Source organism: Sebastes umbrosus, chromosome 16 (genome assembly GCF_015220745.1).
Source record: "Sebastes umbrosus isolate fSebUmb1 chromosome 16, fSebUmb1.pri, whole genome shotgun sequence".
NCBI lineage: Eukaryota > Metazoa > Chordata > Actinopteri > Perciformes > Sebastidae > Sebastes > Sebastes umbrosus.
In genome coordinates this window covers 572,536-586,056 of record NC_051284.1, presented here as the reverse complement: position 1 = coordinate 586,056, position 13,521 = coordinate 572,536, and the positions used below count along the sequence as shown (strand labels likewise).

Sequence of the window (13,521 nt, the reverse complement as noted above, 5' to 3'; positions counted from 1 at the left end):
GTATATTGTGTGAGGTGAGAGATGTAGTTCACTGAGCGCTTTCACACTAAAATAAATGATACTACGAAAAAACAGAGACTTTCTGGACTTGCAAAATCATCTTTCAAATTGACAAACATCATATGTGTGATTCATGGAGCAAGTCAAACAGCATCAACAAAACATTTCTCACCTCAACATCTTTCACCGTTCATATTTTTTCTGAAATAAGGTCCCATGGGTCGAGCGGAAGGGGCGGGACTTCGCTTCTCTGATGGGCATTATTGTGCCTCCGCATAATTCAAAAAACGTTGAATCTATGTTAATGACTGATTTAATGCCCGCCCCGGCGAGCAGTAACGTTTACTCAGAGTACTTTTTTATTTATTTGGTCAGTTTTGTGCCTTTATTCGATAGAGACAGTGACAGTTGTGAAAGGGAGAGAGAGGACTCCGCTCCGCTCTACCAGGTGAGCTACCAGGGCGCCCTCAGAGTACATTTTAACCTGCCTACTTTTTACTTTTACTTAAGTACATTTTTACACAAGTACTTTCACTTGAGTACAATATTCTAGTACTCTTTGCACCTCTTCCATAAAGTTGAATTACCTCCTCTCTAAAACTGTACATTCTAACCTTAATGAAGGGAGGATTTACTGCAGGACTGTTGTTAGACTACATCACTTTTACACAGGTGGATCTAATAAAGTGGCAACTGAGTGTATGAGGAAATACTTCCATTTTACACATTCAAACATTACTAATTGCTCTTTAAATAAATTGACAGTGCTTAAATCATCACTTTACTTTAATCAACTCATTTCATGTTTCAGGCCAGTATAAAAGTAGCAATCATTTTAAAGCATCGGCTACAACAGCAGCTGTAGTGCTTACCTGCACATTTTTAGCTCCAAAAATCCCGCACACATGAGAAGAAGTAACAGCAATAACATTGTTCTTGTACCTTGTTTGCAGCTGTGGATATAATAAGCTAAGACCTTGCATTCAAATGAGTCTTAATTCAGTTTGTTTCATGATTGAGCAGATTCTCAGAGTCAGTGCTACAAGTCATCTCCCCCTTTGCCGATCTGGACCACAGTCTTTCCGCGAGCGTGACCTTTCTCCAACTTCTCGAAGGCCTGAGGAACCTGGGAAAAGCTGAAAGTGTCCTCCACCACTGCCCGAATCTGAGAGAGAGCAGACGGAGGTAGGCAGAGGTCATGCATAGATAGATAGATAGATAGATAGATAGATAGACAGATAGACAGATAGATAGACAGATAGATAGATAGTAACTTTATTGATCCCGAGGGAAATTCAAGGCTGCATACATGCAAGCCTACATACTGTATTTACCCATAAGCCTGATACTTTGTGAATCATGGATTTCCCAAAGTCACTAATGCCTAGAACATTCTTTAACATAATTTTTACGAGAACGTAATGTGCACTAGGGGTTAAATTGGGATTAATGGTGAGGGGTAGCCCTTGTCCAATGAGGTTGGGGATTTGTTGGTTGGTTTCCACCAACCACATTGTCGACACTTTTCATAGGGACTATTCCTTAAACCTGCAGTAGGCAGAATATTTTTGGCATCATTGGGTAAAAAAAAACATAATAACCTTTCAGCAAGTGTTCTGAGAGAAAACTAGACTTCTGTTCCTCCTCATGGCTCTGTTTTCAGACTTTAGAACATCTAGCCCGTGACGGGACACTTTGGTCAATCACAGGTCATTTCAGAGAGAGACATTCCTGTTGGCTGTGCTCCAGCTGGTGGGCGGCGCTTGGTATTTCCTCAGCTGATCTCAACATGGCTGCCGGGTCAAAAATGTTCTCATTTTACAGCTAAACCGTGCCTGCAAGATGTTTCTGAGAACATCTGAGGAGAGAAATAGTCATTACAGTAACAGAATATTGATTGATATTTGATCAGCGCTGCCTAGTTATAGGATATAGGATATAGTGACTGTTTTGTAAAAATAACTTTTTTTAATTATATTTGCTCCATTTCTACCTACTGCTGCTTTAAGTAGTTCCAATGAAAACTGTAGACATTGTGTTGTGTGGATGTGGGCTGTCCAGTGTAACGATGGCAACCTCAAACTAGACTCCATTCATCTCAATGGAACTGGTGACATTTCAGAGACAGATATCTCACTATCTAAATGGCCAGATACCACTAGGGAGAAACAAGAACATTTTACTTATTTATTGGTAATTTGGATGACGCAAAGGACCATTTAATTTTTTTAGCTTTTGCATTGAATTTATGGTTCATGAAACACTGACATTCTTGTCCATGCTAAAAATAGACCACTTTGTTCCCACTGATGTCCCTGAGTAAACTTGGAATCTGTGTACAGATCAGCCTACCTGTTTGCTATGCAGCATATGGAATAAGGCTACTGTAAGACCACAATGTCACAACAGAAGATTTCAATAATGAATGAAGTTACCTCTGCTGTGCCACGGGGCTAAATTACACGCAGCTCATCTCTCCCTTTGGAGACACTGCTGCTTTGTGACGGCCACAGCTACACAATGAAGTCAAGAAAAGGAGCCTACATTCTACATTTGTTTAGTCAGCGTGAGAGAGTGTCTGAAACTGATGTTTCAAGCCAAAATGATGATACTGAAGGTGGGCTCCGGCCCAATTTAACCCCTGATGTGAACACAATGATGCTCACTGTCAGTCCCTTAACAGCTTAGAGAATAAATCGGGTATTGTACCTGTCCTGCATCCACTAGTTCCCTGATTTCATCCAGTGCAGGACCACTAGGTGCAGAAGAATCCCCAGCGGTAGTGTACTCCTTTGACAAGGGTGCTTACAAGAAAACAGAATGAGAAAAAATGCATGAAGCGTCATTAAAACTTGTGTAATTGTATGCATAGCAGAGACTTTACTGTTGATGATGTTGACTTGACAGTGCACGATTGTAAGGTCTGAAGCTGTAGGAAAACAAGTCACATTGAACTGCGGAACATCTCAAATATACTCATTATTTGACTGGCTTCCTACTTCCCAGCATTGTGACTTCATGATGTCAGTGCTGTTAGTTCCTGTCATAAAGGATACAGTAATAGTAGTGAGAACTATAGGTCTAGCTACTGTACTTTACAATGTGTGTCAGATCATTCTGATTGACAGGTTAGAATTGTTTCTCTTCATAATGTGTAATTAATTCTTGCTTTACATTTATAGAGTGCTCCATGGATGAAGTATTTCTGTAGGGCAACCAGGAAGTTAGCATCACCCTGGTTCCCTCGACAAAAAGCTTTTGGATTATTGCAGAAAATCAGCTCTGAGGCAAACACACATTTATGATGCTTATATGTTTTGTTCAGCAAGATAACCTTCACAAATGAACACCAATTTTATGATTTTGAAGTGTGAATGAAATCAGCAGAAGTAAAAAGCTAACTTTAGGCTGTAACCAGCTACACACGGTCGCAATGAACGTGAGTTTACACAACGAGGCTGTAAAGGAGGACGAGTCGGCGTGATGACGTTTAGTAGTCTCATTTAGACACTTGTTAGCAACCGCCTTTTTTAAGACACGTAACAAGCTTCAAAAATCACGACTGGAGTATTTACTAACGCATTTATATCGTAGAACAAAACGTTAAAATCTCTCAGCTTGTGTTAACCACAGACCTGATTTCAGCATCTAACTAAAAACCCTCTGACGTCTAGACATGGGAACCAGAAGTGCTAAATGCTAACTCACTTCTGGGTTTAGGACTCATTCCTGTAGCACTCTATAAAAAATGGCATTACTCAACGTAGTCCTATATCCAAAGTGTCTCACGTGTGTCAGCTGACTGGGTGGAGATGCATCCCATTTTCCCTTAACAGCTGGGTAGGATTCACTGCAACTCATGACAAAAGGAGAAATGAGTTGACTCAGTCTTTTGTTATATTTGCACCTCTGTGTGTGGGGACTTTCGATATCAAGGAGTTACTCAACGTGTTTCCGTATTTAGAAATGAGGACACTGTGACGACCAAGCCAGGTGTCGGCGCTCTAGTTTTCCTTTTACTAACAAAGTATACAGTGTGTGTGTGTGCGTGTGCGTGTGCGTGTGCGTGTGTGTGTGTGTGAGTGAACAAAGAGGTGTGAGACCTGGAGGTGTACAGTGTTTTTTGCTTCCTGTCTATAAACCCTCAGGGTACATCCCTCTTCCATTCTTTTTACTTGCTTTTAGGTGTCATCCTTCTGCTGTGTACAGTATGTATATCAGCTCTACGAGAGAACAGCATGTCAACTCTGACTGAAGACACAGTCATCGCTGAAAACAAGACACCTCTTGTTGCGTCAGTCTGAATAATCGGTGTCAGATTGTAGTTCTGATAGGAGAGATAGTGTGGGTGCTAATGAGAGACAGTCCACTTCTCCTAGTCTTACTTAATATTACATTGTCTGAAGACAATGTGTGACCAGGAAAAAACAAAATCAGCTGAGCCCCTAAACAAGTCTTTTGAGGATTCAAGTCAAGATGTGTAGTGTGGGGTATATGTCTGATATGAACAGCCATGGGCCATTTTCTAAGGCGGCATTAAAGCTGCAGTAGGCAGTATATTTTTGCCATCAATGGGGAAAATTACCATAATAGCTTTAGAACATCTAGCCCTTTGATAGGAGACTTTGACCAATCACAGGTCATTTCAGACAGAGGAGCGTTCTATTGGCTTGAGCTCCAGCTGGTGGGCGGTGCTGGTATTTCCTCAGCTGTTCTCAACATGGCTGCCGGGTCACAAACTTTCTCATTTTATAGCTAAACCGTGGCACTACAAAGATTGATTCTGAGAACATCTGAGGAGAGAAATAGTCATTACAGTACAGAATATTGATTCATATTTATCAGCGCTGCCTAGTTTGACCGTTTGGTCGGAGTTCCTGAGTGATTGACAGCCTGCTCGCGAGACGGCAAGGCTTCCAGCTCGGCTCTGATTGGTTGTTTTCCTCGGTGTGTGAAATCATGCAGATGCCGTTAGGAGCACTGGAGGACACCGGAGGACACAGTGACACATGAATGTTTCAGATTACCTGTCTCATGTACTACTGTCAGGATATAGTGACAGTTTTAAAAAAATAACTTTTTTTTAATCATGTATGCTTCATTTCTACCCACTGCTGTTTAAAGCGTCACACTACATTGACACACTATTAGTTACACCCCAGCAAGAAGAAGGGCCAAAGCGTTCAGGATCGGTAGAAAAGGAAGAAGAAAACTGGACACTAACTCTCTTACATGCTGGAAAGGAAGTGAAGAAATGTAGTAGACTGGTGAAGGAGTATTGTAGTACACAAATATGCAGCTGCTACTAAACTTGTAATCCTATATGTAAATGCTATTCTTTTCCTATCTCTTTCTGTCAACCTTTGGGGCAATAGTCAAATACAAAACTCTACTTTTGGCAAGGAAAAAAAGAAAAGGGCAAGTTTCCCTGGGGCTGATCCCGGCCGTAATAATACCTTTTTCTTAAGTTTCCAGTTCATGACTCAGTCGAGTCCAGCGGCTCTGTGAGGTTTGTACTTGGGCGCGGTGCTACTTTGAGCTAATGCTAACGTCAGCATGCTAACACGTGTTAAAGTTAACAGGTAAGCATGTTCACCATCTTAGTTTTGTGTGTGTTAGCATGCTAACTAGGGCTGTCAAAGTTAAGGCGATAACGCGTTAACGCAAACTCATTTTAAGGCCATTAAACGCATTAACGCGATCGATTCTTTCAGAGGTTGTACCGGGCTCAGTTTTAAAGCTAAAGTGAAGATACTGGCATCATATTAAACTAGTAGTAATCCATTGGTACCAACCATGTCATACTAGCTCGTTGCGAGAGCTTGACTGCTGTTTGGTGCTGGGCAGGTGCATACAGTCGTTCAGAGTTTTTAAGCTTCAAACAGCTGTGTCCTGGGGCTAGAAACAGGGCTACTGAGAGCATTTTTAGTGTGATAAAAGCTGAGAAAAATGTTCCGTAAAGCTAGGACAATTTTTCTGTGGATTGTTCACCAGAAGTGACACCTTTCACATTACTTCCACCTCCACATCCCTGCTTCAGGTCAAATGTGTCAAGACACGGTTTCCCTTGTTTACTGAATGGAATGTAAATAAGTTGCATCATGCTCAAATCACTTGGACTTACCACATAGCACTAGTAGTGCTTTAACTTCCAAACAGTACGAAATGTGTGCTCCATCCACAAAACTGTCCTTACCACTAGATACCATACATCTAGAAAACCTATACTTCTTCAGCAGGTCATTCGTGTAAAACATAATCCTAAATGACCTCAACTGATAAAGTGGGACACACCTTTAGCTTTAGGTGTAACCGATCATTTGAACCAAGAAGAAAGTATAAGTGTTTTGACTTTGAACAACAGCGACACATGCTTGAGTCAGTTCGTACTGTGGTGTGTGGTTGAGACTTGAGTGGAAAGAGGTGGTGACGGTAATGCACAAATGGGACATTACACACGCACTAGCCACAAATGCACTGCATGCAAGCTTTGCTCTGCATGATGTTCACCGCAGCGGGCACGCCGACAGGATGCCAGTGAGTTTGTATGTGTGGGGGTAAATGGTGTCGTATTTTAAATGTGTCCCCTGACTATAACACCATATATGCACTGCGCATGCATTGATTAAGTTATAGCCTCAGGTAAGATGCTGTACTCCAGGTAACACTGTGCGACTGAGACTGACTGAAAAACACTGTAGCCATAGTAACTGCAAGATTATCACAGAGTCTGTGGTATAGATGAACGGTTTCCTCCCTTATCTGAAAGGAAATGACTGACTGTGTGAAAGCTAGTCAGCTGGTATTGGGGACCAGATCACTAGACTATGTGATTAGCTAATCACGGCTGAGTTCTCTGGCTGGGTCATTTGTGTTGGATATTTATCTACTTACAGTAGTTCATTAACACACTATATTTTCAGTTTTAAAGCCAGAGTGGTTTGATTGAGGACCTGGAAGGTATGGCTGTGGGCTGCTTCTCTAAAGGAACTTTGTGCCATTGTTTTGTTAAAGGACAGTGTGTAACATTTCGTAGATCATATTCAGAAACTATGTTTTTTTTTAGGTATAATCAGCTGAACTAAGAATTGAAGTGTTTTCGTTAGAATTGAGTCCATCATATCTACATAGATGAGGCGGGTCCTCTTCATGGAGTCCTCCATGTTGCTCCTCCATGTTCTACAGTAGCCCCAGAACGGACAAACCAAACTCTGGCTCTGGAGAGGAGACTTTCAGCAGTTTTACCGTTACCTGAAGGTCACCGTAGTTCTCTGACCCGCTTGTGAAACTGCGGTAACGTGGGCCGCCGAGTGCTAAACCGTGATGCCGCCAGCCGCCGTCTGACTACCGTTGCTCCTAAAGTAGTGTTATTATGGTATGGATGGCTTATGGATAGCGAGGCGAATGGCGTTACCACGGTTTTACACTCTGCAACTCACATTACCACAGTTTTGGTAAGGCAGGAATGAGCGAAGGGGTTCTCACTTGATTGCAATCTGCAACCACACCACTAGATGCCACCAAATCCTACACACTGTACCTTTAATGTTACAACAGAAATATGTAAAAAGGGCCCAAATGCATTTATTGATTTATTCTCAGACTTACACTATACAGCCAAAAGTATATGGATGCCACTGTCCATGTTCTGTTTCCTAGTTTGCTTTGGGGCTGTTTTTATGGTTTGGTCTAGGCCAGCTATCTCTCCCACTGTTATTGTGTGACTTTAGTGTTTTACAGGGTTAGTTTGGATTAACCAAAGTCACACAATAATACAAACTAACTAACATGATCGAGGTAGCGGTAGGCCAGCTGCTTCCTATGTTCTGTGAGGTAAAATGTCGTGACGATGTCCAGGAATTTGGTGGCTTTGAAGAGAGGCCAGGTAAAGCAGAAAAATATTCTAAATATATGCGTACACTTAAACTGATACTTGATTGTTTTAGGGTCTAAAATCTGTTCTGCTGCTGCCCCCACTGCAGTACATTGCTTTGCTCCAGTGCTGGTACTCCTGTCTGTTTCTTCCTAACTGGGAGCGTGCCGACGGTCATCTACTGATGGTAATACACTGACTATGGAGAAGTACCTCATACAACCCCACTGAAACACCCAAACTATGCCTTTAAGCTGCACAACCAGTCCATTCTTTAATAAATATGTAACTAATCAAAACTTCATCTGTTATTCTACCCATGATTTACCTTGAGGGCTTTGGTTGGCCATTGTGGCAGCAGTCTGCATCTGCCATCAGCAATGCCCAGTCTTTGTCAGTGTTCTGGAGGAACGTGTTACAAGGGTGACATATTTGGCACCACACCAAGGCTAAGCAGATTCAGTGCCCAGCGCGTCCGTGTCCCCCCCCGACATTATCCAGGATCAGGTAAATCTTGAGGAGAGGGGTAGGGTTGGTGAAAACAGGAGACACAAGCAAAGATACATACGTGTGAGGTTTGTTGGGCAAGAAGACAAAGCAAATGAAAGAAGAATCTGTAGGTGTGGAAAGAAAAGGATGATTGGGGTGATGACAGAAAGGGAGAGAGAGAGATTAAGTGTGAGTGTCATTAAGTTCGTTAGAAAAGGGAAGACTAATGAGCCGACTGCAGCTAGAGGGACTGGGTTGCCTTGGTAACAAGTGCAACAAGTTCGCACGCACGCGCGCGCGCACACACACCCACACACACACACAACACACACACACACACACACACACACACACACACACCACACACACACAACACACACACACACACACACACACACACACACACACACACACACACACACACACACACACAGACAGACAGAGAGAGAGAGTCCAATTAAATACCAACATGAATGAAAAATGACTGTGGATGTGTGTGTGTGTGTGTGTGTGTGTGTGTGTGTGTGTGTGTGTGTGTGTGGGGAGTGTGGGGGGATTTCTCCACTTTCTCCAGTGCACTGAGCGGGCTCCTCAACAGGTCCAGCAGTGTAGTCCACCACATGGTCCCGCCCCAGGCCCCTTACGAACCGCTCTGCATTCTGGGAAGCAGGTAACAGTCACATGGGCTCCCCAGGCCTTCAGCATCTGGACACAAATGACAGTAGCAGCTGTTTGTTTGTACCATTTATAGGGCTGTATATATTTAACGCCATAATAAACACATTAACGCAAATTAATTTTAGAACCACTAACTTCATTAACGCATTACACAACTTGTGATTTGTAGGTTGCGCTGGGCTCAGTTTTAAAACTAGAGTGAAGATACTGGTATCATGAAACTAGAAAAAACCTAAGAATCCATCGGTACCAACCATGTCATATTATCCTTACTAGACTAGCTTGTCGCAAAGGAGGTCAAATAACGCTCCAAAGTTATGCTAAATTTTGGTGAGGAAAAACTGGCATGGTCATTTTCAAAGGGGTCCCTTGACCCTCTGACCTCCAGATCAGTGAATGTAAATGGGTTCTATGGGTACCCACCGAGTCCTCCCTTTACAGACATGCCCACTTTATGATAATCACATGCAGTTTGGGGCAAGTCATAGTCAAGTCAGCACACTGACACACTGACAGCTGTTGTTGCCTAGTTGGGCTGCAGTTTGCCATGTTATGATTTGAGCATATTGTTTTATGCTGAACCTGAACCAGGTCGTGTGCCAAGGCCGTCCACACCTGGTTCTTGGCTTCATTATTTTTTAATTGCTGTATTCCTGTGAGGGTTTCTGGACAATATCTGTCATTGTTTTGTGTTTTGTTTATTATTTACCATAATAAATAATATACATACCTTTACATAAAGCAGCATATTTGTCCACTCCATGTTGATAAGAGGATTAAATACTTGACAAATCTCCCTTTAAGGTACATTTAGAACAGATACAAAATGTGCAATTAATCCCCAATTAAATATTTTAATCAATTGGCAGCCCTAATCATTTATGTTCTAATAAAATCAATGTTTGGGTTCTTGTAGGGAGCAGAATGTTACCCAATGTTTGAGAAGCACACTGAATGTATAATTAATGATATATCAAGCTGTGTAATGTGAGCTACAGTTATCAGGTCACCAAGCAAAGTGTGGCACAGACTGAAACCCGACAGGCCAAACAGACTTTTTATAACACCGCTGTTATTTCATGATCAGTGTTCTTGTTTATATTTAGAACAGGCTGTTCTGGGCTTGATGCACTTAATAATGCTACATAATGTGTACGATATGCAGCTTGGCTATCAACATCATCCTCCTCCTCTTCATCCATACCTGTATAGCAAATGTCCCCACTCCCCCCGGATCCCCCGAGGATCAAAATCCTGTGGGAAAGAAGCAAGCAGACATGTACAGTGAGTGTTTTGACAATGTTTTATACGCTATTGTTGCACAGACTCTCCCTCATTAGGATTTCATGTCAAATGCACTCCGGGCTTTAGCGTGTCAAGTTCACTGCAGTGTGAGGGGGGGTCTGAGCAGCTGCCAGAGAACCGCGACACATCACCCAGAGGCTCATACGGAGCGGCTAAGCTTAGAGGGAGTGCCAAGTGGAATAATTGGTTAGATCAAAGACCGGGTGCTTCTTCAGGGTGGACGGGGATTAACAACAAGTGGAAATTCTGTGTGTGTGTGTGTGTGTGTGTGTGTGTGTGTGTGTGTGTGTGTGTGTGTGTAGTAATGTGGCAGTGTTTATCCCCTCAACGCTTCTTAGCACAGTTGTCCTTGTTGAGCCCACGGTGTTGACCAACGCCGACCAGGCAGTGGTTGCCACATAGGGAATGGCTTGCTGCCTCTGTGTGGCTCAGTGACTCTGGTTTGCGGGATACCTGAGCACAACACATATTGATGATAACAGCAGTTATAAAAGTAGCACGGCCTCGAACCACCTGTCAGCAGTACATCTGCTGAGTGCATGATGAAAAAGCATCTGAACTGAACGCAGCACAACCGTATCAATATTGACCTGATCATCACATACTTATAGTTGTGTTTTTTTAGGACTGTCAAAGTTAACGTGTTAATGCAAATTCGTTTTAACGCCAATCAATAATTTATTTAACGCATTTTCTTGCAATTTTTAGGTTTTGTCAGGATCAGTTTTAAAACTAGAGTGAAGATACTAGTATCATATGAAACTACAAAACCTGATGAATCCATCGGTACCAACCATGTCATACTAGCTAGTCAGCTATGAGGTTAAATAACGCTCCAAACGTACACTGAATGTTGGCGAGGAAAAACTGTCATGGCCATTTTCAAAGGAGTACCTTGACCTCTGACCTCCAAATCAGTGAATGTAAATGGGTTCTATGGGTACCCACAAGTCTCCCCTTTACAGACATGCCCACTTTATGATAATCACATGCAGTTTGGGGCAAGTCATAGTCAAGTTAGCACACTGACACACTGACAGCTGTTGTTGCCTGTTGGGCTGCAGTTTGCCATGTTATGATTGGAGCATATTGTTTTATGCTAAATGCAGTACCTGTGAGGGTTTCTGGACAATATCTGTCATTGTTTTGTGTTATTAATTGATTTCCAATAATAAATATATACATACATTTGCATAAAGCAGCATATTTGCCCACTCCCATGTTGATGAGAGTATTGAATACTTGACAAATCTCCCTTTAAGGTACATCTAGAACAGATAAAAATGTGATTAATCGCGATTAACTATTTTAATCGATTGACAGCCCTAGTTTTTTTTTTGCATGCAATAAATAAAAAAAAAATTAAAAATTAAATAAAATACATTTTTGCAAGTAATAAATAAGAAAATTTAGAAGGGGAAAAAACACATTGCTGCTGTTGAAACTGATCAAGTGCGTGACTGAAACAAACCGCAATCAACAAAAATGAAACTCACTGCACAGAACGGATATTGATGAAATTATAAACTTCCACAGAGATAGAAGCACACCTCAACAACAACATTAGCTCAAAGCAACAGTGTAGTCCATCAGATGAACAATACCTCATTGGCACTCAGCACCACAAACTCAGCCAAGCTGCCCTGCTTCCATGGCGGGATGGCTGCCCACACCTGCAGGAGACACACAGCAACACGACACGCATTGACCAAAGACATAAACAACTGTGTGTCTACATTTCTATACAGTTAGTTCACAATAGTTTAGTATGATGAGAGTAATGTATCAAATCAAAAGTAGTACATGTGTAACGTCAAACACTGAGTCACCGTCTATTTTAGCACTGCCTGAATTAGTCAACAAATGTGTGGAGACAAAAAGCTAAATATGACTTCATGAAATGCTGAACCAGTTTAAAGACCCAGTTTGCCTTCACACAAACCTCATGTACGACCTTGATCATATCTGAGATGAAAACTACATTGTAAACGGAAATGAAAGTTGTTTGATGGCAGTTGAGGATGAACTGAAAAAGCCAACAAGAGCTGAAACTCATTTAAAGCAGCAGTGGGTAGAAATGGAGCAAACATGATTTAAAAAAGTTATTTTTATAAAACGGTCACTATGTCCTGACAGTAGTACATGAGACAGGTAATCTGAAAACAATCATGTTCCTCTGTGTCCTCCAGTGCTCCTAACGGCATCTGCAAGATTTCACAGACCGGAGGAAAACAACCAATCAGAGCTGATCTGGAGCCTTGCCGTCTCTGAGCAGCTGTCAATCACTCGCGAACTCCGATCAAACGATCAAACTAGGCAGCGCTGATCAACTATGAATCAATATTCTGTTACTGTAATGCCTATTTCTCTCCTCAGATGTTCTCAGAATCATCTTGTAGTGTACAGTTTAGCTGTAAAATGAGAACATTTTTGACCCGGCAGCCATGTTGAGATCAGCTGAGGAAATACCAAGCGCCGCCCACCAGCCGGAGCTATCTTTCACATTACAGTAACAGAATATTGATTCATATTTGATCAGCGCTGCCTAGTTTGACCGTTTGATTGGAGTTTGTGAGTGATTGACAGCTGCCTCCGTTGAATGAACAGCCAATAGGAGCGCTCTCTCTCTGAACTGACCTGTGATTGGCCAAAGTCTCCCATCACAGGCTAGATGTTCTAAAGCCTGAAAACAGAGCCATGAGGAGAAGTCTAGTTTTCTCTCAGAGCACTTGAATTACAATATGCTGAAAGGTTATTGTGAATTTTTTGCCCAATGATGGCAAAAATATACTGCCTACTGCAGCTTTAAAACCATTAAATAATGGAATTTTTGCTTGAAAAATTGTCTTGATGAAAATGTTTTTGTCTAAATTAAATTTTCAGTTAATTTCATTTTCAGTTTATTTCCAATTGACTTGTCAATCGATGAATCAATAAACTGACTAGTTGCAGCTCTACAATGCATTCTGTTTCTTTGATATATTTTCAATTAAAAATACTGTTAGGAAACAGTTACTAACAAAAGTTGACTCCATCCGTTTTGCCACACTGGTTTAAAATGCTCGACAGCATCTCACAGCCCAATCCTCTTCGACCACAGAAGACTTGAGTCATGTCTTGTTCCTGAGCCAGGTGGAGGTGACGATGCATAATCCTTGTGACAAAGCGTAGACTGT

At 41.8% G+C, this 13,521-nt stretch overlaps 1 protein-coding gene across 1 annotated transcript in view; it reads right to left on the bottom strand.

The window, feature by feature from the left end:
- Positions 1-362: 362 nt before the first annotated feature.
- Positions 363-13,521, bottom strand: part of rtn4ip1 (reticulon 4 interacting protein 1) — a 17,392-nt gene continuing 4,233 nt past the window's right edge. The window contains 14 exon segments of the mRNA XM_037747416.1: positions 363-1,165; positions 2,710-2,763; positions 2,765-2,808; positions 8,208-8,324; positions 8,327-8,360; positions 8,363-8,386; positions 8,928-8,948; positions 8,950-9,027; positions 9,029-9,067; positions 10,245-10,294; positions 10,675-10,707; positions 10,710-10,755; positions 10,757-10,798; positions 11,950-12,018. Coding sequence (XP_037603344.1) covers positions 1,040-1,165; positions 2,710-2,763; positions 2,765-2,808; positions 8,208-8,324; positions 8,327-8,360; positions 8,363-8,386; positions 8,928-8,948; positions 8,950-9,027; positions 9,029-9,067; positions 10,245-10,294; positions 10,675-10,707; positions 10,710-10,755; positions 10,757-10,798; positions 11,950-12,018 — 777 coding nt within the window. The 3' untranslated portion in view covers positions 363-1,039.